Genomic DNA, 21,563 nt, shown 5'->3' with positions numbered 1-21,563 from the left:
TAATTCTCAAGGGTAAAGAAAATCAACAGATGTGATATGACCTAGATTGTGAAATTATCAGACTTAAAGAAACTATTATAACCATGCTCCATGAGGTATAGGTAAATATTCTTAAAAGGAACACAAAGTTAAGGTGTTCTCAGAAAGAAAATACAAAAAAGAACCAAATAAAAATTTTAGAGCTGAAAATTATAATATTTTAAATAAAACATTTAACTGGATGAGGAGAATGTAGATGACAGAAGAAAGAGTAGGCAAACTTACAAATTGATGAATAGAAATTATCCAATCTGAAGAATAGAGAGAAAAAAGATTGAAGAAAAATACATGAGCACAACTCAGGAATCTGTAAGACAATATAAAAACACTAAACATGCATGCTATTGGAATTGAGAAGCGGAAAAGAAATGGTATAGAAAATATTAAAGAAATAATGGCTGAAAACCTCCCAAATTGGTAAAAAAGATAACTTTACAAATTATAGAAGTTCAGCAAACCCAAACAAGATAAACTCAAAGAAAACCACGTCAAGGCACAGCATAATCAAACTACTTAACACCAAAGACAAAAAGTCTTGAAAGCAGGTAAAGGAAATAAATGCATTACATACAGCAGAACAAACAAAATGACTGAAGACTTTTCATCAGAAACCACAGATGCCAGAAGACACAATGGAACAATATCTTTAAAATACTAAAAGAAAAAACAAAAAGCTATGTCAACACAGAATACTGTATCAGCAAAAATATACTTCAGAACTGAAGGTAAAATACTAAAGGAAAACTAAGAGCATTTATCACTAGCAAATCTGTTCTAAAAAAAAAAATGCTAAAAAAAGTTCTTTAGGAGATGGAAGGCAAGATGGTGAACCAGAGATGCCCAGGGAGCATTCCTCCTGCAGAAAAAGACCAGAACAAGGAACAAACAGCTAAGTACTGGAGAGAGCATTGATGGGAGAGCATGGGAGGGCAGCAGGAGGCTGGTGAGAAGACTGTGGAGCTCAAAAGTCCAGGAGGGTGGCACAGAGAGGAGAAAGAGATACACGGCTTCAACCACCATGTCTCCAACACCAGGATCAGCGCAGGAGGAATCTCCCTTGTGGCAAAAAGAATCTGCTTGGCTGTAAGCACTTAACTAGTGGTGATCCTCCTCTCGCTCATGCCCCAGCCCCCGTCACTACTGCTGCAGTCACCAGTGCCATTGACTGGCCCCAGAGCCATTGCCCATCTCCCTGCATGGCAGTTTGTCCTGCTCTTCACTGCAGCTGCCCGCTGCTGCTGCTGGCAGCCAAAACTGCCACTACCCCGGCCACACAGCTACTGCCACTGCCACTGCTGTGTGGCTCCTGTGCCAGTGGCCCAACCCACAGGGGGAATTATACTGCCCCTGTGGTCGTGCACCTGGGGGGGGAGACTATTTGCACAGTCCACATGACTGCCTTGACCCAGAGAGGGACACTCGTGGAGCCGCTGGTGAGTGTAGAAATTCAGGATAGCCAAATACAGTGTGTGTGGAAGAAAATTCCCAGCCACCACCATATGGAGAGGACACTACCATGTCTACCCGGAACCAAAACTACAACACCCTACCCAACAGTCAATATGAAACACATCTACAGGAAGGAGTCTCTCTCCTCAAAAACCACTCCAGAGTAAAGAAGCAACCTACAGAATGGGATAAAATATTTGTACTCTACATGTGACAAGGAATTAATATCTAGAACTCAAACAACTTAACAGTAAAAAACCAAGTTAACCCAATTAAAAAATGGGCAAAGAGGCTGAATACACATTTCTCAAAGGAAGACATACAAAATGGCCAAAAGATACATGAAAAAATGCTCAACATCACTAATCGTCAGGGAAATGCAAATCAAAACCACAATGAGATATCATCTCACCCCAGTTATAACTGGGCTATTATCAAAAAGACAGAATAACAAATGCTGGCAAGGATGTGGAGAAAGGGGAACCATTATTCACTGTTGTTGGGACTGTAAATTAGTGCAATCATTACGGAAAACAATATGAAGTTTTTTTTTTTAAACAGCTACAGATCGAACTGCCATACAACCCAGCAATCCCACTACTGGGTATATACCCAAAGAAATGGAAATCATGTTGAAGGGACACCTGCACTCCCATGTTTATCACTGCTCTATTTACAATTGCCAATATACGAAACCAACCTAAATGTCCATTGATGTACAACTGCATAAGAAAAATGTGGAATATATACACAATGGAATACTACTCAGCCATAAAAAAGAATGAAATTCTGCCATCTGCAGCAATATGGATGAGCTTGGAGAAAACTATGTTATGTGAAATAAGCCAGGCACAGAAAAATAAATACTGCATGTCCTCATCATAAGTGGGAGCTAAAAAATATGTAAGAAAGAAAGAAAGAAACAACAATAACAACAATATGCTGAACTTTCAAAAGGAGAGAACAGAACTATGGTTACTATAGGTGGGAAGAGCAAGTGGTGAGGGTTAAGAGAGGAATTGGTAAAGGCCCACGAAAAATGATTATGTAATATAATGCTGAATATACTAATTATCCTGATTTGAGCATCACAAATTGAACATGGGTGTTGATATCCAACTCTGTATCCCACAGGTATGTACATTTTCCCAATGAGTTACAGATGCAAGTTTGTTATAAATCAGGCAAGTCTGTCAAAACTGTGAGTCTGTTTGGGGGCTCCCTGTTCTGTTCTCTTTGCATTTCTCTCTTCTTATGCCTAATCCACACTGTCTTAATTATCAAAGGCTTTTAATCAGTCTTGATATCTGGTGTCCAGTCCTCCAGCTTTGTTGTTGTTCTCCAGATTTGCTTTAGTCTTTTATATAAATGGTGTTGGGTCAACTGGATAGCCATATGCAAAAAACAAAAACAAAACTAAACCTTTAACCCCTATTTCACACCACACATAAAACTGATTAGACATGGGTTATAGAACTGAAGTTAGATTATAAACCTTCTAGAAGTAAATTTGGAGGATGGATCTTCATAACCATGGGGTAGAGAAAGATATATTAAAAATTTGGAGGATAGATCTTCATAACCATGGGGTAGAAAAAGATATATTAAAAAGGACTCAAAAAAGAACTAACCATAAAAGATTAATAAGCTGGACATTGTTAAAATTAAGAATTTATGTTCTTTAAAAGAAACTGTTAAGCAGGCAAAAAGGTAAGCTAAAGACTGGGAAAAGGTATTTGCAATACGTACATACATCTGATAAAGAACCTGTCCCCAGAATGTATAAAGAATTTCTACAAATCATAAAAAAAGGCAATCCAATTTTTAAAACGGATGAAAGACTTGAATAGGTATTTCTCAAAAGAAGACACCCAAATGGTCATTCAAACATCATTATACACCAGGGAAACAAAAACTAAAAACACAATGAGACACCTGAAATCCTATCAGATTAGCTAAAATTAAAAAGACTGACAGTACCAAATGATGGTCAGAATGTGGAACAAGTCGAACTCTTGCTGGTGGGAGAATAAATTGGTTACAGCTACTTTGGAAAATCATTTGGCAGTATTTACTAATGCTGAACATATGCATTTATGACCCAGTAATTCTATTCCTAGGTATACGCCAAGAGAAAGAGTATATATATTCACCAAAAGATACGTACTATAATGTTCTTAGTAGTAGCATTATTCATAATAGGCCCTATCTAGAAACTATCCAAATGCCCATGAACAGAACAGATAATGAAATCAAGGTATATTTACACAAGGTGCATACTGTACCTCAATTAAAGAGAATTAACTACTGCTACACACAACATGGACGAATCCCATAAAAAGGAGGTTGAATGACAGAAGCCAGAAGTTCAGTAATAAGCAAAACTAATTTATGGTGGCCTTTGAGGATGAATGTGACTAGAATGGAACATGAGGAAGCCTACAGTATTTCATGAAATGTCTGACCTACATTTTATCTGGGATTTGGTTACATGGTGCATGCATCTATCTAGCTATGTATCTAAGATTTATGCACTTTACTGTATAAAAGTTGCACCTCAATTAAAAAAAATTGAAACAAAAAATCAATATGTAAGATAAATAAACAATTTCCTCATTAAGACAGGAATAATAAAATAACCTTCAAGACAAACTGAGTGCATTTGCATGTTAATTATGGTGTTTAAAGTCGTGTAAAGGGGTGATTAGGTTCATCAGTCAGTTTATAACTCAGTGAAAACTGCCAATAAATTTTAAATTTCTGTCCAAGTCCTATGCTATTTAATTTATATCAAAAACTGGTCAAAGACTGAAAGCATAGGAATACGAACACTAAAGTATAACATGTTACTGAAAATGAAAATGATGATAATTCTGAACATCTGTTTCACTATGAGATCTATAAATTGCATCCATCTGACCACAATTCTTTTCAGACATACCAAGATGTCACTTCAAAAATCCAGGTTAAAAAGAGAAAGTATAATGATGGCTACATTGAATCTGGCTTTTTCTTTTCCACAGAAAAATGGAGATTATTTGTGCCAGTAATGTGTTATTTGCTCATAAGTAGAAGCCCCAAACCATGTCAGTTAGAAGCCAAATGCAAAAATTGTGCAAATAAACCGGCTGGTTCTCTCATTTTTTAAAAAACACAATATCCAAGACATCAAAAATAAGGTAGAGGAAAGCCATTGTTGATCTATATTTGATATTTTAATGTGTAGCTAAATTTTAATCTACATTTTAATGTACATTTAGTCACCAAATCAAAAATACACAATTTTAAAATCTGTCAACAAAGCATACTGCTTCTTACAGAATTTAAAAGCTGGGAAAACTCAAGCTTGGGCACATGTATATGAAGAACACACAGCTTTCATCTATCAAAGGGACAAAGGTGTTCAGACATAAAATATGCATTTTATCTTTAGTGAGATGAAACCTAAAATTTGTGCATTAAAAAACAGGCCCAACTACTATACTTGAAAAGATTAAACTAAGTCAACTGCTCAGGGTACTTCCAAAGTTCGTGGAAAAACAGAATTAAAGATAATGCGAATCTTTCCATGAACATTTTGAATTACCTTCACATGCAAGTTATTTCAACTGCTACCTAAATTTATGTCTGGAACAAATTATAGCATATATCTTCTTAGCATCCCCTTCATTTCAGAATCCTTGACGAAAATATTTATCAATGAAAATTCGTATGTATCTGGTGCACAGTTAAAGTTCAATGACAACTACTTTTTTTTAAAGCTATCTCTAAATGAAGAAGATTTAAAGATGCTTCAAAGCTATGAAGAGCTAAGACTTGCAGGAACTTTTCAATTATGAACAGAAGAGTATTTATCCTAGGAGATTTTTCTACTGTTGTAATAAAAATCTTAAAATACTTATTTTCAAATCACTAAGTACAAATAGCCCCAAATTAAACTTAAAAACAAAACAAAACAAACGAACACGAAATCTCTCTAGTCAAGCTTCCTAGAAAACTCAGGTTATAAGACTAACAGAATTAGCATTTCTTCTCCATGGCAATAAACAATTCAGGAGAGGCAGAGGAGCACATCTATTATACACGGCATGTTGTAACTGGCTGGTTCAATCAGCATGAGATTGATTGTTGATGTCTATTAAAAAGGTCTTTTCACTTGAACCTGCTGAAGTAACAGGTTACAGATGGGGAAAAAAATAAAATAACACAAATGCACAGTGATGAACAGAGCTGGAAACTGTCACTGTTTGCAGAGATCATGGCCCCCAAGAGCAGCCAATGAAAAATGATGAGTTACCTTTTGGCAGGGTTCAAGCCAACACTGAAGTTAAAAGTTAGAAACAGATAGTTGTAAGAAATCACTGTGGGGCAAGGGAGAGTGGGTGGTAAGCAAAGAGTCTCCAATAGTCTCTAATCAGATATGGGAAGAGAGGCTGCAACAGCAGGTCTTGTATAGTAGTGATTACAGCGGATGGGCAGAGCAGGAATTACTAGATGTGAGAAAATCTGTCCCCTCCTTTTCATTTCCACTACAAAAACTGTTTCATTTCCAATATAACTCATACCTGAGCTATGGCAACAGTATCCTAACTAGTCACACCCTCCACCCTATCCTATATGCCACTTCCACAATAATTACCCTAAAACATTGCCTTTACAATCCTCTTCCCATCCCTCCAACCCACTATGCCATGAAAATACGTAGAGGCTCTGTAATGACTAGATAAAGACCTATCCCTAGATTAACAGTCAAGGCCAACCATAATTTGGTCACTGGCTAAAATCAACATGGAGTGCACTACAAGGGAGAGAACCGGGTTTGGATTTAGAGGACCTAGAAGGAAGTCCCAGTTCTGCTCCCTTGCATATGTCATCTGACCTTTCTGAGCCTCAGGTTCCTTATTTGTGAAAGCCATATCAATGATACTCAAGTGTAATGTTAAAGAAGGTGATGGTGATGATTTTACTGATAACAACTAGCACCCGTAGAGGGCTTAGTATATGCCAGACACCACACTAAGCAGTTTACACGAATTATCCATTAAAGAATTACAGATACTGTAAAATACTACAGAAATCCTAAGTATTCTTCTCTAAGTTCCCCCAAACCATCTGTTCATCAGTCAGTTCTAGAATCTTAATTGTGGTGATATAACTGTAAAAATGTACAAAAACTGTTACTAAGTATTTTATCTCCTATTTCTGCCTCTATCTCCACTGGCCAAGGATGGCCAAATCTAACTGTCTAGTCTGAGGACCATTAATCCTTGTGGAAGGAGGTGAGAAAAGGAGGATAGATACTATTCGCTCTAATATCACAGGCTGGCCATTTACCATCTTCCCCAAACAGAAAGAGCTTTCCTTATTTTATTCATCTTCATGCTCCAAATATTGCTAAGTCAAGACAATAGATCCAAACCATGGCTCTGAAGCCTAGAAAACAGAAACAGAAACAGAAAAAAAGAAAACAAAAAACAACAACTCTGAATAGTATTAGGAGTTCTGAGTTCAAGTGTTGTTTCTGCCTGAAACTTGAAGTTACATCTGGGACCTAGGGATGGCAAGGATTATGAATGTTTTATACGCAGTTGTATCCACAGTGCTGGAATTGGTTCTTGACACTTACCACAGGCATACAAAGTAAAACGAATTAATGAAGTGATGATCTTTGAATGTGACAGTTTCTCGTGTAGTCCATAGTGTTCTGAGTAATAAAAATGTTACTGAAACAATGCAAACACATGCATGGCCGCCAGGTTGAAAAAGAATTTTTGTATGTACACTATCTAAAATGCTTTATTTTTTTAATTTATCATGCCTCCCACTGGATGCTGAAAAGCTTACATTGATTTGAGGTATGGGGGGCTTCTAGAGATTTGGGAGGGAAAATGGTCAAAATACAGAATGTAATGACCTGAAGGGACCTGTATTCATAAATTCAACAAACATTTACTGGGTGGTTTCTATGTGCCCGGTGCTGAATATCAAAATTGAAGCAGAGTATCACCAACTAAAGGAAAGAAGCTTTTTTTGTTAACATAATTTAGAAGGGGTATGTCAATTACAGTTATAAACCATATACACTGCAAGTAGAGTAAAGGGGGAGGAGGCAGAACAGATTATTATTACAAAGCAATTGCAAAGGGTGTATACATATATTGACTTTCTGCAGAAACTAAACCTTAATACTTTATATTCTTAATAAAGTTAAATGTATCTTCAAAGTGTAGTGAGTCATAAGTAGGCAGAAGTAGTAAAATGACACTAAACAGATAAATTGCAAGGGCACTTGGTAGGTGCTCCATCAATTTGCTATATTTTCAGAATTAAGATACACTCATTTATTCATTCATGTATAACTTACACACCTTCAATTAATGTTTTTTTAAAGATCTTCACAAAGAAATCCAAAGGACCAATAGTTGTCTTTTACCAAAATAATTTCTAAAATATCAATGTTTACCTAAAAATGTCTTAGTGTCCCAGATAACTTATTGCTGTATAAAAAACTACCCCCAAAACTTAATGGCTTAAAATAACCATTTAACTACATTTCATGGTGTTGTGGGTCAAGAATGGGCAGAACTTAGGGGATTTTCTGGTCCACGTCATATTGACTGGGGTCACTCAGAGATTTTCAGCAAGGGTGGTAGAAGTGGGGCTAGAGGGTCAAAGACGGCTTCGTTCTAGGCCTGGCACATTGGTGGGAACAGACAGAAGGGAGCTCCCTCCCCCTGTGCAGACTCAGGGCCTCTTCACAAGTTCTCTAGCGAGGAAAGTGGACTTCTTACATGGCAGCTCAGGGCTCCAAGAGACCAAGGTGGGCAGCTGCTAGTACTTTTAGAGACTAGGTCAAAAACTGGCTTAGCATCACTTCTGCTCTACTCTATTCAAATGAAATGGACTTCGATCCTACTTGTCAACAGAAGTAGTGTCAAAGAATCGCACCCATCTTTAATCAGCATGCTTAGTAAAAAAGATTTCATGCTTCAAAACTGACCAAAATTTCCAGTTCATAAAAGATCTGCTTATCCAAATTAATAAGTGCAGCAAAAAAAGGATGTTTGCCAGCTCAAAGAAAGATACTGCTTATTTAGACTAGATATTAAAAAATATATATGTAAAAATGAGATTTAAGTGGTCATGATTCTAAAAAGAGAATTTGAGGTAGGAGTGACCATATAATTTATTGCCAAAACTGAGACACTTTTAAGGTGGAAAGGGGAGCTGTGAATAACTGTGAAAGACAACAGTTGTAAACCTGAACTGTCCCAGGTAAAAAGAAACATATCGTCCGCCTTTTGAGAAAAGGGAATAGATCAAATCACTGGCACTTATTCAAAGGAAAATATATATGGGATTTTGAGAAGCCAATCAGCATGGCCTACAGATAAAAGCTGCAGGACTCATTATTTTAATAGGATGTGTTGATGAGAGCAATGGAATAAATTTTCTTCCCCCAAATAGTTCTTGCCTCCATAAAGGTACAAATATGTCTTTCAATAAAACCGGATGATGTGCTCAGCGTGGCCTTAGGAATGAACATTTTCTGTCATCAAGATTAGCCTTTTAAAATGTATGTACCTCTGGGAGACATCCTACCATAATTATGGTACTGATTTGTGAGGCAGGCATGGTAAACACACAGCACCCTGGCCGCCTCTCTCAGGATAAACGCTGCTAGTGGATCACAGTGTTCTCCCTGCTGAGCCCACACTGAGCTGGGGGATCCTCCCCATACAGTCCTCCACAAAGTAGTTGCATCTACTGAGATGAACTCTCTGTTTATGTCCTTCCTCAGTAAAGATAACAACACTCCAGAACTGGTTGATGGCCATTTGAGAGCAAAAATAGACGTAGGGTTCATGCAAACATTACTGCTCCTTAATTCCAGACCACCAAAAAAAAAGTTTTTTAATGTCATTATTATTATGCATAAATGGAAATTCTTTTCTCACCTTCAGTTCTTAAAAAAATAAACTAAAAAAAGTCAAGTCTGGTTAATTTTCTTGTTAGCTCTAATGTATATACGTATGTATGTAACTACTTCTCCTAACAATGTGAATCAGTCCTTCACTTTTCCAACATTACTGATGGCCAAAGTTTGTTTGGATTGCAGGTTCACAAAGCAGAAGAAGAAAACAGTATGAGTATATGTGGGTCATCTGGGAGAGGTCAAAATTATATTTTGGGGCCGGCCCGTGGCGCACTTGGGAGAGTGCAGCGCTTGGGAGCGCAAGCAGTGCTCCTGCTGCAGGTTCGGATCCTATATAAGGATGGCCGGTGCGCTCACTGGCTGAGAGCGGTGTGGGCGACACCAAGCCAAGGGTTGCGATCCCCTTACTGGTCACAAAAAAGACAAAAAAAAAAAAAAAAAAATTATATTTTGGATAGGAAGGATCAAAATGTATTAAATATACTGCTGTGGTCTGAATGTTTGTCTCTCCAAAATTCATGTTGAAACTTAATCCCCAATGCGATAGTTTTAGGAGAGGAGCCTTTAGGAAATGATTAAGTTATGCTGAATGGGATAGTGCCCTTCTAAAAGAAGCCTGCAGAAGCCACTTCACCCATTCCATCATGTGAGGATGTAGCAAGAGATACTATCAATGAAGAAAGGGCCCTCAACAGACACCGAATCTGCTTGTGCCCTGGTTTTGGATTTCCCAGCCTCTAGAACTGTGAGCAATAAATTTCTACTGTTTATAAAGTACCCAGTCTAAGGTATTTTATTACAGCAGCCCAAACACACTAAGACATATACTAAAATAAACATACAATTGTTGTCATTAGACAAATTTTTTATAAGTTAGAATGAATGAAAAGCTCCTTAGAAAAGGTGGCTTAGTAAGTGCAATGTTTTTGCTGAAAAGATATTTTGAAACTTAGAAATCAAATTGTTCTAAAAAATTTATCTCTGTATAACTCAATATAGTCAAATATATGCTAATTTATAATACATTATGGCATAACAGAAGGAAAAGACAGTATCTTGTACTTATTCTGCATAACGCCCAGGGCAATGCTATGCAAATGAGGTGGCTTAAACCATATTATTTGATGATGACAGTGATGACTTTTATACAAAGACAGATAAAACTTTCTGGAATAGATTAAAAAGCTTTGTCAACACATTACTATATGTAATTATCCATAAAGAATTAAATTTATCTTCACTTCATGCATAGTTTTTGATATTCATAAAAAGGTCTACTGTCATTATTAACTTCTTTTTTAAACAAAAATATTATTTAACAAATACTAATATTATATGCTAATTGCTTTTTATATAGCATTTTTATATTTAAAATATATATACTAAAAATCGGCACAATTCCCTGTGAGTCACAAAAACATACTGCCACTATTTATAGACAATATATTTAGGTCTCTACAGGAAGGTGAAGGCACAAAGCACTTGGGGTCTAGGCTATAAGTTCTGTAAAATACTGCGAGAGCAATTAAAACACAGAGCAGCAAGCAATGGAAAAAATGGAAATGTGATACTATATTAGGTATATAGTTGGTCTAGATATGGTAAGGTAATTGAACCTAATTCCAAGAAATCACATAGCAGTATACCATCTTTTAAAGACAGATAAATGCTTGGGTTGCATTCTTATTTCTGTGGTTTTTGGTGAAACTTTATTATTGATATTTTAGGCTTACTATGTAAATTAACACTTAGTATTCATTACCTCATTAGTTATAGCATACCTATATTACAGATAGGGAATTTGAAATGCAGAGATTATTAACTTGTTCCTAATTACATGATAAATGCTGGAGTTGAGCTTTAGCCCCAGCCAGATTAACACATACTGTCTTCATAAATGAGAGGATAAGATCACCATGCACAGTAAAAAGCTGTATTAGAGAATTATATACAGTAGTTATGTTCACGGGAAACCTGAAGATGGATGTATTCAGAATTTAGAATAAAATAAAATTCTCTATCTAAATATAAAAACACACTAAGATTTCATTTACAGAGAGCTGTAAAGACTCCTAGTAAAGAAGAAAATACTAATATATAGTGAATTATTAACATGATGTAGAATTTCCACATTTGAATTATTAATTTTAAGGGGATGGAAAGCATGAGAAATGACACTTCTCAATGTTTTAAGTAAAGGTTTGCAATGTTTCTCTTGGGTAATTTTACTAAGTGATTTTAAGATATCTATAATTATGGTCATCTTCATCTATTTTACTGTCTTAAAGGGAGAGCTGAATCAGTATTGTCCTGGACAGATGCATCAGACTTCTCTTTTAAAGATGAATTTCCCAAACCTCCTCAGCAACCTGCTGTAGTAATGGATAATCCTGCAATCATGCATTCAAGTCTGAATACTATTAAACCATCCTTTTCTCTGTTCTAAGTTTCCACAGTCAAGTAATTCTGCCTTACTAGAATGAACAAGATTACATAAGGAATACGTCCTCACATTTCTTTTTTTTTTTTTTTTGTGTCCGGCAACGGATCGCAACCCTCAGTGTCGCGCCCGTACCGGACCGGGACCGGCAATGGGATCGCAACCTCTCCTCGCGGTGTTGCGCCCGCACCTCGCTCAGCCAGTGAGCGGGAACCAGTCCGCATGTGGGATCCGAACCCTCGGCGGGAGCGCTGCCGCGCTCTCAAGCGGCGCACTGCAGCAGCGCGCCACCAGGCCAGCCCTCACATTTCTAATATGAACAAAAAACAGTAGTAAATGCTTCCTCAAGTGATATACTTTATGTATCTTTTTGTTCAGTGACTGAATGCTATCTTTTTTTGCAACAGAAATAGCATTTACTAACTCATGTTGGGAAGGATTTCATTTTCATTATCTTACATAGAATTATTGAAAACTGGAAAAGCAGGAGAGAGAAGATAAAAGTTGCTTCAAAATATTAAAAAGTTAGTTCCATTTAGTTTTTTTAGAGTAAAATGTTCTAGGATAGCAGTTTCCATATTATGTGTGATAAGATCAATTTGGTGGGTCATGAGGAGCATTTAAAAATGAAGGAAAGAAAATAGAAAAGAATAAGTAGGAAATGTAATAAAAGCAACTCAGCAAGTGTAACTACTATTTCATGAAATGTTGGTTTCAGTTATATGTATTTACGCCTCTGTGTACACTGTGTTGCAGTATAAAACATATTTCTTACTGAAGGCTCTGATTAAGAAAGTGTGAAAGCCACTGCTGAGTGAATCAAGAGAGTAGCACAAACGTTTTTCAATATTTTGACTTTTGAGAATTTTTTAAAAATTATAAATCACCCTATCTCTCCCTATAATATCAATTTTTGTTATTTTTAAAATCTTAAATGTATTAAAGAAAGCAAAAAGTAAAAACGAAAAAGCACCTATCCAATTCTGCCAGTTAATACATTTCAGCATTATGAATAAAAATAATGTATAATTTAAAAGGGTACTTGTTTTACATGCTATAATCTATTTTAAATAGTTTATTCAGATAGAGTTTTCAAGCAATGTGTGATTAGAAGTGCATTTCCAACATTAAATAATTAAATGCATCAAATATCCAGACTTCCAATGTTGATTTGTTACTAGACTTCCCAAACCGTGACCTCAATATGCTGCTGATATTTGATTCAGATACTCAATAACCTTATTGTGACTCACATGCTTAACAAAATCTTATTTCATAGCAAAGATCCTCAATTTAAATTGAAATGTATTAAAACTGAGACTAATATAGGTGTTTGCTTTTTATTAGAGTTTACCTACAATAAAAAAAAAGGGTGAAATAGTTGGAATGTTAGGTCTCATATTTCCAAAGTGGTTTCAATCTTTTAGGAGCACAAAGCTAAATCTATTTAGTATTCAGTACATACCATGATAAAATCCTAACTTGAAATATTCTATTTTTAATATGTCGATAACTTTAAATGTTACCAATATACTTATATTTTACTTATACACTTTACTGAATGTCTAAAATCATAGCATATCTATGACTTTAGATGTCTAAAATCACAGCATATTATCGTAGATATCATTTTAGTAAAAGGTTCATTTTGATCTGGTAAAGCATGATACCATGTTCAAGAAACTAAACTTTTTCCTGTCAGGCTGAGAATAATTTTTAATGAAATGAATTGCAACTGTCAAAGTAACAAATAAATTAGAAGGCATATATGGCATATTTCTGCATACCATTAAAATTTCATGTTTCCTACAGAAATACTATTTCTACATATTCACTGTTGTATTCAGTCTCCATCAGTTTTACCCACTCAAAGTCTACTCATATTCAAACTCAAATATTTTCCCCCCCAAATTTAGACTATTTACAACTCTTTTTTTTATATCACAGGCCTGAAAAATATAAGTATGCAGGAAAACAGTAGGTAAGAATAGATGGAGAGAAACAAATAACAGGGAAAAGTCAAAACAGAAGCAAAGGAAACCCCAGAGTGGAGGCACATGTCCTTCCCCAGGGGCTTAGGTTTCTAAAGACAATGACTAAGAAAAACTGTATAAAATAAAAAATATCCTTGAAAAAAATTCCATTAAGTACAGTGTACATGGTTTTCTGTAGAGATCCTTGCTTAGAAATATGCATAAATGTATAACGTATGTATTTAATATGACATATATAATTTCCTAGAAGTTCACATACAGAAATTAAATTACTCAAGTATATTACTGCTGGAAAACATTAGCATATAAAAAGATTCCAACTTTGTTGACTCTTCTTGTTGGTTGTCATCTAGAACCATTTTTATCAGTTCCTCTACCCTCTCTTCAATGTTTATCTATTAATTAATTATCCAACTTTTCCTAAAGGATAGCTAAAAAGTCAACATCATTCACTTGCCTCTTGGCCTGAATATTTCCCACTCAGTGGTCAATCATGTCACCATTCAAATAATCCAACTGGTCTTCTTTTGCCAGAGGTTTTATCAATATGCAGAAAGAGCTGGTATCTTTTGTTGGTGTGGAGTGGAATGGTTGACTATCTATTTAAATTATTTTTGCCCCTCCCCTTTAAAAAAAATCATTATAATGATCCTTCTGATTATAGATTTTGTTGATATAACTATCATCAAATCTTAACTACACAAGATTTGCAGGTCACAGGCTACTCATTCTTTGAGGTTCATATTAAACTTTACCTCTTCGCTTATCACGCCAGCTATGCAGAAGTGCTTTCACAGAATGTTAGAGCTGAAGGGAGATCATCTCCCCTATCTGCAAGGTGAACTATAAAAATTCCAATCCTGGGATGGCAGAAACTACTATATGGTAAAGCTCTAATTTTACAATGTAGCAAAAATACTTAATTTTTCTAGGAACAATCTTTAAGTCATAAAAAGTGACTCACTGTATAAAGTTTCACTTATGCAAGATAAATAAGTCCTAGCGATCTACTGTACAACAGTATCTCTAGTTAACGATACTGCATTATATAATTAAAATTTTGCTAAGAGGATAAATCTTATGTTAAATGTTCTTATCACAAAAGTAATGAATAAGCAGATAAATACATAAATATGGGAGGAAACTTTTGCAGGTGATGTACAGTTTTATGGCATTGATTGTGGTGATGGTTTCACAGTTCTATGCTTATCTCCAAACTACTCAACTTGTATACATTAAATATGTACAGCTTTTTGTATGTCAATTATACCTCAATAAAATGGTTTAAAAAAAAAAAAGGGAACATTGAGATTTTCGATTTCCCTCCTTCCATACTGACTTCTTAGCTATAATTTTGTTTTATACTGTCAATGTTTTTAGCACTAATATTCTATTTTGTAACCATAATTCTGTTTTTTAATCTGATTTTTATATTTAAATGGATATGCCTCTCCCCTTTAGTCCTTTTCTCCATATCCAAAGTTTTTGCTTGGATTTACATTTGATTGTTAGGATTTAGTCATCAATTTTTCATAGTACACAATTATTAATTTAATTATTAAAAATTTTTCCTACCAATTCACCATTATCAAAAGAAAAAAAGTGACTCATGGCTATTAAGTCTCCATAGCTGGGAGGCCCAGTTTTGGATTAAGTTCTGGTTACTGGGGAAGGAGGTGTTTATGTAGCAGAGCTCTGGAAGTTTCACTAACTTGGGACAAACATCATTTGATGTATTCTCTGATTTCAGTTCTACAGCACCAATCTGTCATGGGCCAAAGATCCATGTGTAGCAATTGGTAACATGTTTCTATTTTAGAGTAGGTTTTCTTTGCTACAGATTGTGAGAAGAAACCTGCAAACAATCAGTTGCATCACTTGAAAGTGATCACTTAAGTGATATGGAAATATTAATGATAATATTCAAAAAGCAATAATTTATTCACTTAGGGTAGTGCAGATCAACCACTTTTTCCCCGTTCTTTTTTCCAATCTTAAAACACCCCACACCTTGTACTCTATTGTAATGTATGAAGTTTCCATTACAACTCTCAAGTTCTATCCTTGCCTATATTCATTCATTTCTCTCTCTATATACTTTACACAGTAGGTTTTATCTACTCTCCCAATCCGAACTATGCAGATGATCCTGAGTCTTTATATTCACACATAACTTGACCTTTCAGGCTTTATTCAAACATTCCAATTACTTGTTAGGCACAGCTATCTGGACGATTACCATCTCCAAAACTGAAATAATCTCCCCCAGCTATTCCTCCATAATCCTATTCACTCATGTTCAAAAAGTCAAGGTTACTTTTGACCTATCCCTCTCCCTCTACCAAAGTTTGATTAATTCATTCTTTAACAACACTACTCACATCCCTTTCCTTTCTGTTCCTACAGACACCATGCTAATTCAGGATTTTTATACTTTATATAGAAACTAGATTATCACAGTATTTACAACTATTCTGTCTGTTATAAAACAGAGTGGTCTATTACCGCTGAGCCACTTACCATATCACCACCATATTAATATTTCTATAACAATTTATATCAGGGTCCTTGACTATAGGATCAAGCCCAAAGTCTTTAACCTTCTGTAATTCAGCTTTAAAATTTTTCACCTTACCTCCTCCTCTCACACTTCTATATAAATTCCTAGTTTAGCCAATCTGGTCTACTTAACATCAAAAAAACATATTCTATGCATTTCCCATGCCATTTCCTCCATCTGGAATACATCATGCTCCCAATTCTTTGAGGTTCCTATTAAACTTTACCTCTTCCCTTGCTGCCCCAACTAGAAGTGCTCTCACAGAACGCTACAGCTGAAAGAAGATCATCTCTTCCATCTGCAAAATGAACTTTAAAAATTCATCTCCTCCATCTATAAAATTAAAACGTTTGGGAAAACTGAGGCCAAAGGACAACACAAATACATTTCTTTCTGAACATTCATTTTTTTTTAACATACTGTTCTTGTTTCCTATGTACTAAGAGCTGTGCTAGCCTCATGGGCTTAGTGAGAAAGACTGACTACACATAAATTATCACCTGAATAAGTTTTGATGAGTGCTAAAAAAAAAAAAAAAAAAAAAAGGGAAAGGACAGGGTGCACTGATGTCTAAAATATGTGTGGTCGCGGGAAGGGGTGAGGCGTGAAGTTAGTCTAGTGTGGGAAGACAAGAAAGGAGTTCATTCAGTGTGAGAAGATGGGGAAGGCTTCCCTGAGTGGGGTAAAATATTTCCGTAGAGAGAAAGAATGAGTAGGAATTAACTCTGCAAAAAGGTATATTCCTACAGGCAGAAGGAGAGCCCAGAGAGAGACATTGTCAAGGAACTAAAATAAGGTCTGAGTGCTAGATTATAACGGATGAGAAGGGTTGCAAGAGGTGAGGCTGAAAAGGCAGGGAGTGACAAGAGCATGCTGAGCTTTGAAAGGTCATGTTAAGGATTTCTGGGCTTTATCCTAAGAACAAATAGGCCTTGCATATCACGTTCTAAGACACTTCAAGTCAGGACCATGGGTAACCTTGGGATGGGTAAGAATGAGAGAAGCAATTATGAAATCAGAAAGAATTCTAGTTTTATTTCAATCAAAACATTTTCTGTATCCCTATAACTCTTCTTGTGTGTGATCTCACCCAAACTCAAGTTAAAAAAAAAAATGCACTTATAAATATAGCCAGCCATTCAGTTGGTCCACTTGGTTTTGACAAGAGGTAGTATATATGTAAGTACGTGTGTGCCCCTATAAACACTTAGGGGAGCATGTGTCCCTATAAACACTAAAGGGAGCATTTATTTTTTAAAAGCAAAACATTCCAAATGATAACAATACAATGGAAAGCTTTATTTCATTGTTTAGCTATACACTAGTGCTATATGTGAAGTTAAATGTTCAATAAGATCTTGCCCTTTTCCATAAGATCCCTCATAAGGGAAAATATTTTAAGAGAATACCACCACAATTTTTCCAAGAATTGTTTTAATCCTAATCCCTTTTTAGTTGCATCTTGTCTATACTAGGTAATTAATTTCAAAATGCCAATTACAAATTTATTTCCTTTAAAATTATACTTATATCAAAGGTAAAATTTAAGGAAAGTAGCGTGGCAACGTTATTATTAATAAAAGTAAGAATGACAGTTACAAGTTTTGAGCAATTTCTACGCACCAGGTATTGTGTTAGGCATTTTAAAATTTCATTTAATTCTAACAACAACTCTAAGAGGTACATGTTACTCTTTACTTCACAGATAAGGAAACAGGCTTAGAGAAATAAGCAAACATCTCCCCAAACTATTACACCTTAGACCTGTGCTGTCTAATATGGTAGCCTGTGGCCAAATGTGGCTATTGAGCACTTGAAATGTGGCTAGTTTTGAGATGTACTGTTAAGTATCAAATACATACAAATTTTGAAGAAATAGTTTGAAAAAGTAAAGTATCTAATAATTTTAAAATATTGATTACATGTTGAAATGACAATATTTTGGATATAGTAGGTTAAAGAAAATGCATTATTAAAATTAATTTCACCTGTCTAATGTTATCTTTTTAAAATGAGCTACTAGAAATTTTAAAATTACATATGTGGCTCACACTATATTTCTATTGAACAGTGTTGAGGGAAAACAAGGCCAGTTATTGAATTTGCCAGTAAATACCAACTTGAGAAACCCAAACTGGTATAGAAGAAAAGAGGCTACACGGATTCACGCAGATCTTGGTTTAAATCTCCACTCTATCAGTGATTGATCTTGGGCAAGATACCACATCTCTCTGTACTTCAGTTATGTCACCTGCATTATGGTGATATTTAAATAAACCAAAACTGTTTATTTATAACTTTATTATAAAGTTATTATACAGTTTATTATTTAAACTTTATTATATAAATTTATTTATATATAACTGTTGTACATAACACGTAAAGCAGCTGGCTGACACACAATGGGCTGAGAAGAGAGAACAATTACTCCTATAGCAACTGGTTAACTTAAAAATTGGTACCCCCAAAAGTAGAAAATTCTCTTAAAATAAGTGGCAGGAGTTAACTCCTGCTTTAGCTTTCTACATGTGTTACATATTAAACTAGAATATACATAATATACACAGATCCTTTCTCCCTTTCAATTTAAGTTGTTTATAATATGCTGTAGACTGGAAAGTTAGAAAATGAGGTTAGGGTGAAGTATAAAATAAGAGGACACAGAAGGGCCCAAGTGGTTCTTAGGCACACACTGGTTGAATTCCAGTGAAAAACGTTTATGAACTTTACTTTAGCTGATTAATGGTCTTTTTATATCAAGAGCTGAGACTAGTGAGCAAAACGATATCTGGGAAAGTAGAAATTTTTCCCTGGGTCATAGTGCAAACAAATTGCTGCAGTACACCAAGTTTAGACTAACCCATTATTACACATGAGAAAAGCAATCTACACTAAATCATAAGAAACTGCAAAATTACATGGACCATACTATCCAATGATATTTGCCATATTCTGTCCCCTAGGCTTGTTTCAAGAAGTTAGCCCTGGGCATGTGGCTTTATCAGTTTATGCAAGCATCTTTATATCTTTATATGTACATGTTTAAATATAAAGGGTAGGGTAGCTGAAGTATTTACTTGGATTATTATTTGACCTATGTATTTGGCCTAAAACTGACATGTGACAATGTATGAAACTACTCTGTTCTGTAGTTTGTTTGGTTGTTTTTCATTATTAATTGAGTGGTACTGGGGGGAGGGGGTAATAATTAAGGATATGAGTCACTTAAATGTAACCTCTTGAATGTCATATGCGTGCCAAGTTTAACACCAAAATTGTCCATCTCTTAACTACAGTTAATTTTAAGAAAATGAGACTGCATAAATTAAAAGCTATCAGATTCAGCAGAGTCCATGAAAATATTCACTTTATTCTAGTTTGAAATTTAATACAAGAAATAACATATAAAATTTTAGTTTGGCTATTAAAGTTCACAGTCAGTTAAGGGGGAAGGGGCAATGGTGTGAGGGCTTTCCCATTGATCTTCTATGTTGCATTAAAAATCCACCATTTGCAATGAATTTTTGAGCATCCCCTGAGAACACATGACTTAGTATTGCTCTTTCAAAATTAGTAGCCTCAAAGTGACTTGTCATGTGATTATGTCTACAGTACACTTACAACTATCTTTCAGTAAATGTCTTCGAATTTAGGGCTATAGGTAGAATAAAATAGAAAAAAGAAAATGACACTAAAATTATTAGCAAGCACTGACTCATAAGAACCAGACGAAGCAGTAACGTGTAATTAAATAATAATTAGTAAAATTTGCCAAAACTTTCAACTAAGATATTTATTACATTTCTAATGCTTGAAATTACAGGGAAAAATATACTCAGTCAATTTAAGATTTAAGAGAAAACAAACATTGTAAACCATGTATCAGTCATATTTCCAAAATGCATACTTAGGAAAAGAGTTTATACCAGGAAAGAGCTCTTTGCATTAACTTTAAATTAGCTAATACTTTAAGTCACATCTTTGAAGAAACTTGTTTTGTTCTCAGAAATGTCTTTTTTTTTTTTTTTTGAGGAGGGTAAGGCCGCTAGATTAAAAAAACAAACAAACAAAAAAAACCGTTAAGCCCCATTCTTTTCACGTGAACGGTATATTTGTGCTCCTATATGCTAATACTCTCGCAACCCCACTGGGCTGTTACGTCTTCAAATGATTTGATAATCTGTCTTTAAAGTTTCGCACTAAATTAGAGAGTTCATTTTTGTAAAACGCCTTGGCACCATCGAATCTTTCATGAGATGAGAAAGGTAGGTGTCTTTCTTCTCAACATGACATGATTACAGTATAGATGTGAGAAATTTCGCTGTAAAACCCTGCAAAGGTAGGTTTTTTGTTGTTCCATCTGCAAATGTCTCTCCTATACTTGCACAGCTCCCCTCTTTCCAACACGAAACTCCCCACCCCTCTACCCCCTGCAAGTTTTAAACTTTGTTTCCTTTCGGGGTTCTGTACCAGCGCTACTGATAATATCCAAGAGACAAAGAGCCGGGCTGTGGGTCAACCGGATGACAAATTTGAGTTGTGAAACAAAGCCCTCAAATCTGAGATTCAGAAGGAGGAAGATGCCGATAATAATAAAGCCCGAAGCTCAGAGCCGTCTCCCTCGACAGCTCCCCTCCCCACTGCCCCAGGCGGGCAGCTCTGGCCCCGGGACGGTGACTCCGGGGTGCACCGCGAAGCCCCCTGCGCCCCCCGGGGGCCGCCCCGGCCAGCTCACCGCTTCACTCGGATGATCTGGTCGCGCATGGGCTTGATGTCCTGGAAGCTCTGCTGGTTGACGAGGCTGTAGACCAGGATGAAGCCCTGGCCGTTCTTGATGTACAGGTCCCGCATGGACGCGAACTGCTCGGTGCCCGCCGTGTCCAGGATCTCCAGCACGGACGGCGACGAGTCCACCTCGATCTCCTTGCGGTAGAAGTCCTCGATGGTGGGGTCGTATTTCTCGATGAAGGTGCCGGTCACGAACTGCACGGTCAGGGCCGATTTGCCTACCCCGCCCGAGCCCAGCACCACCACTTTGTACTCGCGCATCGTCCCTCCGCGGCCGCCGCCGCCGCCGCCGCCCGCGACATAGACCTACACCCGCCGCGCTGCGCCCCCGGACCCTGCCCCGGCGGCCGGCCCCAC

The 21,563-nt window shown here is 36.2% G+C and overlaps 1 protein-coding gene across 1 annotated transcript in view; it reads right to left on the bottom strand.

Annotated features, from left to right (window-relative positions):
- The window catches only part of RAP2A (RAP2A, member of RAS oncogene family), a 33,716-nt gene extending 12,155 nt beyond the window's left edge, over positions 1 to 21,561 (bottom strand). Inside the window, exon 1 of the mRNA XM_008584373.1 lies at positions 21,154 to 21,561. Coding sequence (XP_008582595.1) covers positions 21,154 to 21,467 — 314 coding nt within the window. The 5' untranslated portion in view covers positions 21,468 to 21,561. The remainder of the gene's footprint in view (positions 1 to 21,153) is intronic.
- Positions 21,562 to 21,563: the final 2 nt, after the last annotated feature.

This window comes from Galeopterus variegatus, unplaced genomic scaffold (assembly GCF_000696425.1).
Source record: "Galeopterus variegatus unplaced genomic scaffold, G_variegatus-3.0.2 Scaffold3248, whole genome shotgun sequence".
Taxonomy (NCBI): Eukaryota; Metazoa; Chordata; class Mammalia; order Dermoptera; family Cynocephalidae; genus Galeopterus; species Galeopterus variegatus.
The sequence above is the reverse complement of the archived record's forward strand: the minus strand, read 5'-3'. Positions and strand labels throughout refer to the sequence as shown.